This window comes from Branchiostoma lanceolatum, chromosome 11 (genome assembly GCF_035083965.1).
Source record: "Branchiostoma lanceolatum isolate klBraLanc5 chromosome 11, klBraLanc5.hap2, whole genome shotgun sequence".
Taxonomy (NCBI): domain Eukaryota; kingdom Metazoa; phylum Chordata; class Leptocardii; order Amphioxiformes; family Branchiostomatidae; genus Branchiostoma; species Branchiostoma lanceolatum.
This window is the reverse complement of record NC_089732.1, coordinates 153,820-167,884: the sequence shown is the minus strand read 5'-3', so window position 1 is coordinate 167,884 and position 14,065 is coordinate 153,820. Positions and strand designations below refer to the sequence as shown.

General features: G+C 42.8%; 1 protein-coding gene across 1 annotated transcript in view; it reads left to right on the top strand.

The window, feature by feature from the left end:
- Window positions 1-1,479: 1,479 nt before the first annotated feature.
- The window catches only part of LOC136444848 (glycine dehydrogenase (decarboxylating), mitochondrial-like), a 47,011-nt gene continuing 34,425 nt past the window's right edge, over window positions 1,480-14,065 (top strand). The window contains exons 1-2 of the mRNA XM_066442602.1: window positions 1,480-1,875; window positions 2,486-2,564. Of these exons, the coding sequence (XP_066298699.1) occupies window positions 1,582-1,875; window positions 2,486-2,564 (373 nt within the window). The 5' untranslated portion in view covers window positions 1,480-1,581. The remainder of the gene's footprint in view (window positions 1,876-2,485; window positions 2,565-14,065) is intronic.

The following is a 14,065-nucleotide window of genomic DNA, read 5'->3' as shown; positions in this document are numbered from 1 at the left end:
TTTTATCAGCTCCGGATCTTTTCTGGATGTTCCGCTGTAGCTTTAGTAGAAGTATGATGTTTCTTCTTCTTCTTGTATTTATCCGGGAAGTCAGAGCAGCACTTGTCCCTGTCCTGTAAGATATGTAACGTTAGTGCCCAGTTCAATGCATATCATGTTGCACATGTTACATATCTGGTATATAGGTTTGGGGTTCGATCCCCGGTTTGACCTGTCAGCTGGTTCGGTTCTCAGCAGTCCACAGTATAACGAAAGCACTAGTACTGCTATTATAAAGGTCAGCTAACAACAAACCAAAGAGAAGATACAACTCTACCCCATTGATAGTTTTCAAGCAGACAGAAAGGAGTCCGTTTATTTATTCCTATCTGTGTGTATCTGTTCAATCGCGTGTAGTAATTTTACAGTGACAGGTGAGAGAGAGAGCACAGAGACAGATTCTCTTCGGAAGAGGTACTAAGGGACGCAAAAAATTCGGACACTCTTTCTCCACTCGACCGAAACCTCTGCTTGGAGAGACAGATAACGTTAGACACTGATGGAGAGATGGTTTTTTTTTGATAGGCTGTTTCTTTCAAGTTGGACTTTATCAACGATTCAAAACTTCTCCATTAGTCGCACTTATACATCAAAAGCACGAAATTTCCGCATTTTGCCAGCAGACAAACTGGCCTCCATTCCTATCAAAGAATCAAAGTAGTGCAGAAAACCGGGTCACCTTTGGTGCGGCAGGGGAGGATTACCTGGTGAATAGACAAAAGTCTCGAGCTCATTCCTTTCATCGAGCGTTCATCTTCCCTGAATTCCTCTTCGGACATTGACCATTTAATACTTCATAGCAGTCGTCTTGCAGATGATGGTGATTGTGTTGTCAAAGGGGAAAACAAAGGAATAGCACGGAAGAGAAAGGGGATGGTGGGTATGAAAACAAGTTTGCAGGTGTCACAAGGAATTAGTTGTCTCACCATGGATAATCGTTGATAGGCATTGGGACAACAATCTTAACCACTGTTTTGTACTACCGAAACACATGTACGGAATACGTAAAGTTAACTAGACCTGGCTAAACCAAGGAGGGAAACAAATAACCTCATTGGCTAAGCAAATAAGTAAATGTAAAAGTTTGCACACACCAAGAACCCAGATAGGAGCAGCTTACGAACGTAAACACAAATCTTTTTTTCATAATTTCGTTTTTTTCAATGACGATATCATATCGTACTTCCGTCCAGACAGGTTTTGTTTGGGTGCAATTTCCGTGCAGACTGTTATGAGCGCTTTAAAAAAAGGCCATCCCCAAAACCGACCCGCCAAACTGACCCAAACTGGTTTGGGGAGTTATATCATCCGAGGATTGCGTCATTGTTGACTGCGCGCTGATTGGCTGATATCTAATCTACTTAATTGTGATTGGTGGGAGGCACAAGTCTCGCTGGTATCAGCTCTCGCGAGAACGTACGAGAGCACAATGATTAAAATTTCGAAGAGTTTGTGTCACTGCCTCCACTCTTGTTCAGACGCACGCGAGCACGGCCATCGTGGTGCGGGAGGGTTTTACAGGGATTTTAGGACACAACAACAATGCAGAGGCTGGCCAGATGTGTGACAGTGGCCTCGCGAGGCCGTACGCTAAAGCGGGCTGCCTCCGCCGGCTCCCGGCGAACTCTGTCGGCGGCCGGGTCGCTGCCGGGTGCCGAACCAAATTTCGCGCGAGTCGTGGCTGTGCCGTGCCGAGGAAAATCCAGCCTGGCGTCCGATGCGGAGGGTCCCCGCGGGCTGGAAAGGATTTACCCCCGTCATGACTGCTTTGCCGATCGCCATATCGGACCCAGGGACCACGACAAGCAGGCGATGTTACAATTTTTGGGAGTGAAGGTTGGTAAATTTGGCTGCGATCGTCCGTAAACACGAAGTTGATGATCACATTTCCGCTCCAGTCGGTTAAAACTGGTTCCTCCGGAGCTCCTCACATCATTTCCGATCTCTTCACGCAAAATTAGACCCGATTTCCTCGTCATCATATCACCAAATCACGCTACTCTAATCCCAGCAACAACGTGCACCAACAACACTCCAGGCACGATCATAGGCTGGGGGAATATTTACCGTTTTACCATCTATGGTCAGGAGAACCCTAGATGGTAAGGCTGCTGCCCTAGATGGGCAGGCTGGCAGGGGCGTTGTCCGCCCGCGAAATTCATATTTTCAAACATTTCTTCACATATTTACTGAACAGGCTGCTGATTCTCGTCCCGAACTTTATGCAGCTATGAAATGTGAGGCAATGTTTGTAGTTTGTGGGATGTTATCATGATATGATATAGTTTCATAACAGTCCTATGTCGTAGTCTGGAAATTATGTATTGAAGGAAAACGTCGTCTGCAAACTGCTTGCGTAATCACACAAAATCAGCCATGTTGTAAATGTCGTATCGGTGTATTTTTCACGGCTTGCTGTGTTTTTCCTGTGCCTTCCCGTGCCCAGAGTATGGATGAACTGATAGAGAAGACAGTTCCCGCGGATATCCGCCTGAACAGAGACATGACCGTGGCGGAGCCTGTGCGTAAGTAACATTTGTTACCATTTATTATGTAAAACCCATTTCCGGTAAATTATCATCAATCAGTTGCCATGGTAATGCACAGTAGCATGGAAATTTTCTGTAAAAACTAATGTTGAAAATATTAACCTTTCCTGACGTCATAACAACATTGAGTTGAAAATTCAAAATGGACATAAATAATTATGGAAGATGAATAAATAAGATTTGTTTAGGGAGGTTGCAGCCCAAATTAAGGGGGGGGGTTCAGAGAATTGAAATGGAATTTTCCATCATCTTCCCTGCAGACAGTATCTACATGTCCTGCGGCCGCTCCTGTTTCTGTAGTCTCCCTACATGTCCTGGGGCCAGTCCTGTGTCTGTAGTTTGTCAGGGGGCCGCTTCTGTGTCTGTAGTCTGTCCTGGGGCGGGTCCTGTGTCTGTAGTCTAGGCAATGAAAGGCGACTAATGCGGGATAATTTCTACAACCAGTCTTACCACTACCAGCAGCCACGGTGTGAACATTTTAAAGTTGAGGGACTTCATTTTTGCCGTAGTTGGCAAAGAAGGTGTATGTCGAGTTTTTAAGTTTGTGATTGAAACAGTTCAGTAGTCAGAGCTGACTATAAAATTTGTATTTTCCGAGAGCCATAGTAAAATGGAACTCGTTGTCATCAAGTACTGTAGGAGCATCCTCACTAAATAGCTTTAATTTAAAGAACGGTTGCAGTCAGATATGTAAGGACTAGGTGTAACAGGCCGTTCGGTGTAATGTAACCAGCTGCTTTCGCGCTGTGTGCCTGCGAAGCTGATGTGTTACGCCTAATGGCGGTTATACTGGCTATATAGATATAGATACAGAGCTCACCGCGAAAGCTGCAAACGTAAAACCACTGAGACTATTTCACAATTTACACAATTACAGTACCATCAACCTGTGATTACGCATGCAAACAGCAAATTGCCGTAATGACTTTATATTGCGTTGATTTTGGCAGGGTGTGTGTGTTATTAGACTATCTGCATTTTAGACATCTGAATTCCAACACAATTTTTCGCCGTAACAAAACCTACCCGGTTTCCTCGACTCTGCGAGTCACAAAATCCACCCCATCAAATTGAAGCACTTTTATAATGTAATCACGGGTCATTGCAGGCGATTTCACCCAATTACCAGTAGAAATCCTGACAAACTGCAATTTCTTAGCTTACAGGATAAAATGTGAGCAATCTAGCGTGACTTTGTACCCTGACTGTTAGGTATGACCCTCGATGGTTGGTTTTTGGTGGGGCAGTTTTAGATAAGCAGTCCTCCCAAATACTGGGGCGATCAGATAGTCTCAGCCTCTCCGTCTGGTTAAACACACAGGGCTGCAAATATGGCTGCTGAGTTGACGCCAGTCTCTATTTATTCTTAGTTTGTAAATTTCACTGCTGATACAGAAGAAAACCCATGCCGAATCCAGTCTTGTTCAACTTCAGTACTTCATCGGTAACCAGAACTCAACTAGGTAGACTCATGCCGCAAAATACCCTGCAGGCTTTGTAATTAACATATTTCCTGTCCCAAAGGACTGTACAGGTTCTAACAGCACATTAGGGAATAATTACCAGCATATAAGCAAACAGGACAAACTAGCAGGTGTGAAGGATTTCATTATGAGGCTTGTTACTTCTGATAACTTCTAAAAAATGCCCTGAACATTTCCTAGCCATTGTTTACGTGTTACTCCTATGGAAAGGTGTGTGTATGACATTTGTTAATGTTGACATGGTGACACCTGTCAACGGAACAGGGCTGACATAGCTGTAATCGTTATGAGTAATTAGACAACATGTATAATCGCCCTTCCGTGTAACACACAAGGTGAGCAGTGAATTTTTATGAAGAAACAGTAATGTTTAGATTTTTGCCCCTCCCGTAAAGAAATCACAAGAATGGGTGGTCTATTATTGGGTTCTAAACTAGTACTGGGCAGAAATTGCAGTTCAAAAAGACGGCCGGTATTTCTCACACCCAGTTTGAGATCCCTTTCCCAGCTATTTCGTCAGACTACCAACTCTGACAGACAAGTTGAGTCAGTTTAATGGGTTTGTTGGTTGAGCAGAGGTGTATTCCAGGTCAGTGACCCCAACTTAAGTCGTAAAAAAAGAGATATGGGAATAATGAGTTCATTGACCTTTGGAGCTGACCCAGTGTCAGTCAGGAACAATGGACTCACCTGGATGCCATAGGCTTATATTGTGTAAGCAAGATAATTGGGACTGTAGAATTCCATCCTTTCTTTTGTACACAAAAGTTATACCTGAGTATTATCATACCTGTCAAGTAAATTTACTACTGCCTACCTGCATAAATTCAATTTGCACACAATAAACTCCCGACATGGAGCTGTGAAAAGTGCAAGTGATATCAATCCAGTTTAGCTTACCGAAGACTTGCTCTTCCACTGGTCTTGACAGAGAAGACAGACGCTATGTACGGTATTTACAGGTTTATTGTAGCGAGAAAATTTTCCTTCCTCTTTTCGACAAGTACAATGAACAGTGAACAACGGCTTAACGTCCTGTCCTAAGGACTGCAGCCCTTTCTGGTAGTGTGCATGTCGGGTGAGCCAGGAATCAAACTCACAACCTGTTGGTCCAGAGACTAAGCACATCATTGTCTATGTACATATATTGATGCCTAGTAATATATATTGGTTACAATTCACAGTGACTCACTGTTTCTGCATTGTAATGAGAGGTAGGACACAAGCCCTGGCTTTGGCTTTAAGGTAAAGTTTGTAAGTCTAGCTGTACAGGTCTAGTCTTCATGTTCATGAAAGTCGGGAAGTTAGTTGTGCTTTGTGTAAACTTGGACTTCATCTTGTTACAACAAGCCTAACTTTTGTCCTCCTGTTCTGTTATGAGGAAGGTGAGACGTTTACTTTAACTTGGCCACAACTCCTCATTAAGGCAGTCTGTTTGTATGTTTCTAAGATGTTGTCAGAAACGTAAGACGTTAGCCTAGGCCTCTGCTCAAGACTTAAGACTCACCCTTTGATGTTTCCTCCCAGTAGTCTTAACTCCAGTTTCCTCCTCAAAACTAGAACCAGCTGCCAAGTATTATTATTACCACCCCAGTTTCTTGCTGCTTACACTGGTTATAGTCAAATGTTAAAAGATTCATCAACACAATAACAGTGTACATAGGAAAGAAATATATGCGGCACATATCTGATTTCAATGACAGTCTGCCAGTAAGTTAACAGCTATTCCTGACGCATGTTGGAAGTCTCTAGTAGTGGCTTCATTAAGGTCTCATTCCTGTAATACTCCGAGTGGGTGCCCTAAAGGAGTCCGTACCCCAGAAAATGAATGGCTGCATGTACGTGTGTCTATATCTGTGTAAAAATTCCTTATACCTAGCCCAGCTGATATCAAGCGTCAAACTGATGAAAGCTTGTTTGTAACTGAAGAAATTAGCAGGCAAAGTTCGGCAGCCGCACGCGAGGTCAGAAGTACATAGCCTGGGCAGTGTGTGTGATTCGGTCCTGCGATTACAGCTGGAAATGCCTTTTTGGGGGTGTGGCCAAGTGCAGATTGTAATTGCTATCAAAAGAGATTGTGTGTAGTGAAAATGTTGTCAATTTTTTTACATAATCTAGGGTAACGGTTCTCAACATGGAATGAAAAACATTGGCACATTTTCTATATCTTCATTAAGAACGCGCCCATGTAAAACATGTATTATAACATGTAAGCCTATGGGGCGAAAAAACTCATGAATGAGACCTTGAACAAACCACAGTGGGGCTTCAGAAGCAGGGTGGTTGCTCTGTAAATATTCTATCGTGACAAACAAACTTCACTGCCCTTCAGGCTAGCAGACCGGGTACAAAGTGTGGTGTTACGATGGTCGTATTTCGTAGTTGAGGATTGTAGAAATTAGTTTTATAGGTATCTCCAACATGTGCCTGTAGGTTGAAGTGTCTAGAGTGTTGGATCTTTGAAAGGAAATGTTTCTGTTTTCCATAGTTGAAAGTTGTTTGTGTCTCTTGCCTAAGCTGGGCATCCTCTCACAGTATTTTTTAGGAAAGACATAGTTTGTTTTGACACTGATGAAAGACAGCAAATGCTGTCTGAAAGTCTAACTCGTCAATGTACTCAGTTTGTGGCCTAGCCTGTATTTACACAAGCTCTCGGCCGGAGGTTACTGACCCCCAACCCAACAGGACCGGCTGGCCACTAGGAGCGCGATTCGTCAGGCTAGTTTCTGACCCTCTCCAAGCTAACCTCCTTTGAAATCACTGCAAATGTACATGTAGAAATATGCCATTAGCAGGAATAATGTTAAATATTACTTTCTGCTCTATTACCGAAGCACATTGAGTTGTTTGTTCTCCTCTCTGTGGTTTTCTGTGGCCCGAATCAGAGACACAAATCAGCTGTTACTCTGTAAACAGGTGGCTCCATGTGGTAAACAAGTTTGTGGGCGTCGCCCCTATCTGGCCTGTGATTGGCTAAGGCAAGGGGGTGTGTCACCTGACACAAAGCCAAAGTCTCAAACAAAGAAGCCAGCATGTGACTTCAGGGTACTTACTGAGAAGTTGGATTGTTCCAATGTTATGTGGAACACAGAGTCAAACACCAATAGCTGTGAAACAACATCTTTTTGAAAAAGATTTAAAAAAAATGATAAAGTAACAGTAAAAGTATTGAATGTGGTAGTTATTAACCATTTTATCTCTGCGACATGACAGTACAGGCATGACTAGATGACACAGTCACAGATCTCTTGACTAGGTGGTCGAAAGTTCAGACTATAGCCAGAGGCTGTTGTTGTTTTTGTTGCCGTCCTTTGCACTGTAAATCATGGTCCACTTTTAATTGGAGTTGTCAAAAACATTATTGGACTTTCTCTGGTACATTGAACCTGTAAATGTGCTACTAACAACTGTTCATCTGTTTTAATAGACATAGTTAAAGTTTTATACGTTATTTCCGTGCTTTATAAGTTTATATATTGAGTACAGAAATAGCGTGTTAAACTGTTAGTTAGAAGGTTTGTCAGCTGATGTGAGGTTGAAGTTGTGTTAGAACAGGCTGACCCGAGTTTCACCTTTGACATTTCACAACTCAGCAGTCACAGTTTGACCTTTTGATGTTTATGCTATAATAATAGAATACAATGTACACATAAAAACTCAAACTTGGCACAAGGCAGAAGTTTGATAACAGTTCTTGGGGAAACGGATCAAGAACTGCATGTTTTGTCCTTGATGGTCAGGAACTTGGGGCCACAAAATCCAACTATTCCTATGATAGGGTCAGACCTAATAGTAACTGTATACCAAATATCATGACAACCCAGCCATAGCTTCTCAAATGATATATTGTGCAACCACAAACAAATAAATAAAACCACACACGGTACCAAACACATATAGTGAATGTCAAGTTATGTTTTTATTAGTGGTCTAATCGTGACTCACAAAAGCCAATTATTTCTTTGCGTGGGCAAGCTCTAACTGTACACCAAATATCATAACAATCCAGCATAGCTTCTTTAATAATGCTGTTTGACAAAAACCAGAAAGCTAAACCACAAACTACTGAAAACATGACCGTCTTGGTGCATGACTGTGATGATGTTAGGAGAAGGTATGTAAACATCGGGGATGTTTATATGAGTCATCTGAGCATGACAGATGACCTGACAGATATTTGTGGAGGACTTTGTGAATTATTTATGTCTAAAAACAATTGTATGCATAACCTAGAGGCAATTCAATGATACTAAATTGCTTTTATTGTTGTTACTTGTTGGGATATCTTTTAGAGAAACGTTGAAACATTGTTGAAATTTTTCATTTTGATTTTGTTTACCCATGCAGGGGCAACATACCGCCACAAGGGCGGTTTTCAATGTGCCTGTTTGTGTGATCGTGAGTGATCAGAGTTTGATAGATAACCTGACTGACTTTTGTGTTGGACAGTATGAATTATTGAGGCCAGAACTTTGGACTCGTTTTTGGCCTGAGTCCAAATTCAGCTGTCATGTGAACCAGTTTATGGTCCTGTTATTGCTGATCTCAGGATGGGAAGTATCCATGACTGTGGTGGACGATGGGGATCCTATAACCCTATAGCTGGTCCAGAGCTGTCTCCAGGACCCATCCTTCTGTCACAGGACGGAAATTTGCTTTTTGGGACGGAAAAACATTCAACCCTGTCTGTCCAAAATGTATCAATCTTATGACCTAAATCTGATGAAAATGTATTTTTGTAAGCTTAGAAAATCAATGACACATTCAACATTGAAAATCAAAATCAATGAGTGGGACGGAAAAAAAATGTAAGGTGGAGACATCCCTGAGCTTAGTCTGACCATCCTTTAGCAGGAAAGTACAGTCAAGAGCAGTTAGCAGAGACAAGGACAGTCTCTATTGTTTGTTTGTAAGTCAAGTGGAAAATAACAAATTGCATAATGCACAAACCGGCACAGGGCACAGGACCACCTGTCCACAAAGACCAGGTTTTATCGGTCCCCTGAGTGGTTTTCTTGGGCAGGTTTGACTGCAATAAGTATGATCTTCCACTGAGTTCTCCTGTTCACATTCTGCAGTATCATCACTGCACAGACCAGGTGGAGGGACAAGGGCAGTCTCTTTTGTTTGTAGTTCAAGTCGAAAATAACAAATTGCAAAATGCACAAACCGCTGCAGGGCACAGGACACACCAGTTTTGTATTCGTACTTGGTACAAGCTGTGAAACTGGAAGAATCTTTTCACTGGTTGTTTTTGTGCACCAAAACATTCCCAAACTTTCCCCCCTAACTGTTGTGTCCAAGGTGTGACTCCTCAAACAAAGGACCAATACTATAGGCTAGTAATAAAATATCCACCTCCAGTTAGCAGGAAGATGTTTGAGCTTTCTAAAAAGAATATCAACAACTTATAACTTTACCTGCTAAAAAACTTGGTTTGGTACTAAGAATCACATGTTTTCAGGAAACAAAAAGGGCAGCTAGTGCAGGACTCGACCACCGACCCTGTGATCCCAAAGTGAGATTACTAACCGCCCAACCACAGCATGATAACCAGCCAGTTCTGTATGCATGACAGCCTGTGACCCCTGACCCCTCGAGCGATGATATAAACGGCTGATTTGTTCCTGTGCGATAATCGCAGCGCTCAGGTTATAAATCCTCGCGATGAGTCGCCAGCCGCTTTTACAGCCGCGGATTAACAATCAATACGCAGGAGAAAATGAGGTTTTGATGGAGAGTCTTTAGGGTCCGTAAAGGCGACGTTATTGCGGTGAATTGGGCAGGGAAAATTGGGCTACGCAATCAAGGCTGGAATAACGGAGACCAACTTGTTGGAGTGGACGACTAATTCACAGCAATATTTCATCTGAAGTGGTGGTTGGGTTTTTGACGAACTGTTGCTATACAGAACCAGCTAGATAAAGTGGTGTTTAGGTTTTTGATGCAAGGCTGGCTCAAGTGGTGGTTTGCATTGTGGTTGGGTTTGTGACCTACTGTCATCATATAGGGCTTGTCAAAGTGGTGGTTAAGTAAAGGATGGAGGTTGGTTTTTGACGTCATACAGGGCCAGCTAAAGCCTTGGTTAGGGCGGTGTTCTGAATGGAAGTCAGGTTTTTGACGCAGGGCCGTCATACAAGGCTGGCTGAAGTGGTGGTTAGGATTGTGGTTGGGTTTTTGACCTAATGTCATCATATAAGTGGAGGCTGGGTTTTTGACCTAATGTCATCATATAAAGTGGAGGCTGGGTTTTTGACCTAATGTCATCATATAAAGTGGAGGCTGGTTTTTGACGAAGTGTTGTCACACAGGTTTGCATGCGGCCAATTGTGGGTAGTTAGGCTCCGACTTGGCGGGATTTAGAGGCAATTTGGGGACAATTTCGTGTGATTACATCCAGACACTTCCCTGACTACCGATGATAATGGGGGATTGGTGTTTCTATAACTTCCGTCTGTAGTAAAAATATTTTCAAAACGTTGGTGCAATAGCAAATGTGGAGACAGATAGACATAAGAAAACAAGCTCTTTGTTATCTAAGCAGAGATGACAATGTCTTATAACTAAATATAAGATATGTGCAGAAATGCCTCAGGGTGAATGTACTCTAGTATGTACGTAGTTTACACCGGGATGATGATGGTTTAAACCTTCATTACAGCTTTTGCCAGCGACCCCATTCCTTTTGATAACAGGAATAGGTTTCAGGAAAAGTTAAGATATTTGTGCTTATATAAATCCATCTATAGTGCTGAAGTACAACAGGCATGTTTTTTGTTGTTGTCGCAACAAAGTACATTCTGTATAGATTAACTATAATGTACAATGTAAAACTTTCTTCGCAACTTTTGCCAGTACTACCAGTGACCCCAGTAGCGTTTCTTCTGCTAGAGGTTTCACTATGGTCTTCGAATGTATTACGAATGTATAACTGCATCTGAATGCTGTTTTAGTGCAGAAGGCAGAGTGCATTGTTATATAATGTTGTTATCAATACAGCATCACACCTGTAGAGGGAACAGAATCCTTCACTGCAGGAATGGGCATGTTGATCTTGAGACTTTTGTTCAAGGTCGTTCAAGTCACCATCTTGTTTCCATTTGGAGCGTTAAAATGGGGCTGATGTAATTGTAGCTAATTGGCCTAAATATACGTCAAGGCCAGTTTTTATGGAGACTCAGTCTCAGCAGGAAACAGTGGAGGCACTGTTACAGTAGTGATGTCAGGATGGGGTCACCTTTCAAGACCTTTGGTGTGGGCTTAGACTAGAAGTTGTGGGTTCAAATCCCACTGTTCTGAACCCTGGTGTGCTGTGCTACTGGTATGGTAGAGGATGCAGGAAAGTTTGTGTTTGAGGAGAGACCCACAACTTGAAGTTTTAGAAAACATAAAATGGCAGTGTGTGTGTGTACATTTATTTGTGTGTGTGTGTGTGTGTACACTTATGTGTGTGTGAGTGTGTGTGTGTGTGTGTGTACACTTACATGTATGTGTGTGTGTGGGTGGGGGTGCATGTATGTGTGTGGGTGGGGGGGGGGTGCACCCCTGTTAGTTATGACCAATAATAGAACTGTAGTGAGCTCATGAGGGGGAGTCATGTTGTTGTCTTGTGACTGGTGGATTGATCAATTATTCACACCTGAGATCAATACAAGAATGCTCCAGTCCTGATGTGCAAGTTACACGTTTTCTTTCCAGAACCCTCCAATTACACAACTGGAACTGGAAAGTCATTAAAATTCTGCCTTCTCAGCTCGTATGTCCATAATAAAGGTGCACTGTATCTATTTAGTAACTTCAGACTTTTGTACCATATGGTAAAAGGAAGACATTCTGGTGTAAACAGACAGCCTCGAGCTCCTGTCTTGGAAACCTGCCAAGGTCACCAGTTAAGACAGGCCTCCAAGGATGTTTTACTTATTTTGTTCCATAGTGAATACGTCATAAGAAATTTGACATTGTTGCCAGTAGATAACCCTTACCTCAGCTGTCCTCTGACCATGACATTGAAGGTCAGGTGACTCGGGTTTCAGTTTATCAGATCAGGTTTCAGTCTGCGGTAGTGCAGCCACCATGAACGGCTGACTGTAACTTGGCATCTAACCAGACAAGACTGCTTTTTCTATTTATAACTTTTTGTCCTGCCCAAATTGTGTTCAAGTATTTATGACGTCTCATTGGTTACCTGGTGAAAACAGCCGTGTGTTTTGTACAAAGCAGTTTGCACTTTCTGATATTTGTGTAAAGGTTGAGTACATACAGTTGGTATCAACAACCAATGTTTTGAAGATGTTCCTTAATTAGTGCCATTTTGAAGCTGTATTTATGAAGTATGAAGACTTTTTGAGGATGTCACTAGTACTCTATTGTCACTGGCTGGTTTTATAATGAACCAGTGCAGGTTTTAGGTACAGGTAGACATCAGAAACACCTGCACAGCTCCAATGTTACCTGCACTAACCTACATTCTAGCCCTGACTGTGCTTTCCAAAACAAGTGGGACACTGTCGTTACTTTAGATGTCAGTTTGGTGTAGGTGTAATTTATAAGCCATCGGTGTTAACAGTATTATCGACTGAGCTCTCCCCACATTTTCCTCATAACTCATCAGCCATCAGTGATGTAACATGCCTGTAACAAGGCCGGGCAGTCCGTTATCCCTGGATAATGGGGATTGCGTGGCATTCGCTACCTCATTAATAATGCACAGAACTATTTCTAACTTATAATGGAGAAGGCACGCCAGCGCTCGCTTCTGTCTTGTTTTCTCATGAATTATTACATATGAAGACAGATATTCTGGGACAATCCGTTCTTCCCAGGCTTTCAGTAACTTCATCTTTGTAATTAAGGGTAGTGTAAGGACTGGTGATTTAGAACAATGGCTGAGAAATTCATGAATAAGTTCTATGGAAGCAAACGACTGCCATCAGTCAGAATAACTGAAATGTTACATGGCTTTGCTGTGGATTAGACAGGCTAGCTGTGGATATCCAGGATAATCCTGTAACGGAGAGGGAAACAAAATGGGAAGGAGTATCTTTAATAGTGTGGGTGTGGGGGGGATGCTTGGTGGGCGCTATATATATATACATATATAGTGTCTCTGTGTTAGACCCAGTGTGTATTGACAGAGATTGTGTCAGTCTGTGTGTATGTGGGATATTGTAGTGTGTGTATGTGTGTGCGTAGGGTATTATAGTGTGTAAAAACTATACATGTATGTGCGTACGTACGTAGGGTTTGCAATGTGTGTATGTGTGTACGTGGGTTATCACAGTGTCACCACTACATGGCTATTGCAGTGTGTGTACATGTGTACATACGACTGTGAGTGTAGAGTCAGGCCGTCTTTAGAAATAAAGTCCTCATGATCAGGTACTGCCAGTTGATCCTCTGTTCTCACTACGAACGCGGAAAAGCGACAAATGGACAAAATCGGTTACATTTTGGGCAATAAATTAGTGTTGGTTACAATTCTAAAATTGTCGCCGTTTAGATTGCCCCCAATTAGCGACATTTTCGGTTTATGGACCCAGGCCGAGTTCCATGGAAGTGGAAAGGTTACAATTTCTGGGAGAACGGCGACAAATGCCGGTTTATGGTCCCACCCGGCGGGCTAATGAACTGCGCTGTGAAAATGTCGCCGTTTGAATTGCCCCTCCCGCACTTGGGCCGGTCAATGCACACTTCACACCTACATGTTTCCCCTCCTACCGATAATTCCTATTGTGTATACTAATCTGTGAGGCAAATCTGCCCGCGTGGTTGTGAATAGATCGTCGATCTCGGCCGTGAAACACGAAAGACGGCCGAGATCGGCCGCTGCGCCCCGCGACATGCAAGCGGCAAGCCGGGTCAAAGGTCATTCAGAGACAAAACAACAACACGGCGAGCGGCAAAACTCTCCGTATTTGCAACATCGCGGCGCGGTCTAATTTTGCAGCCGTGTTTTAGTATTGAGAAAATACCCTTCTGGCCGTCGGTGGAACC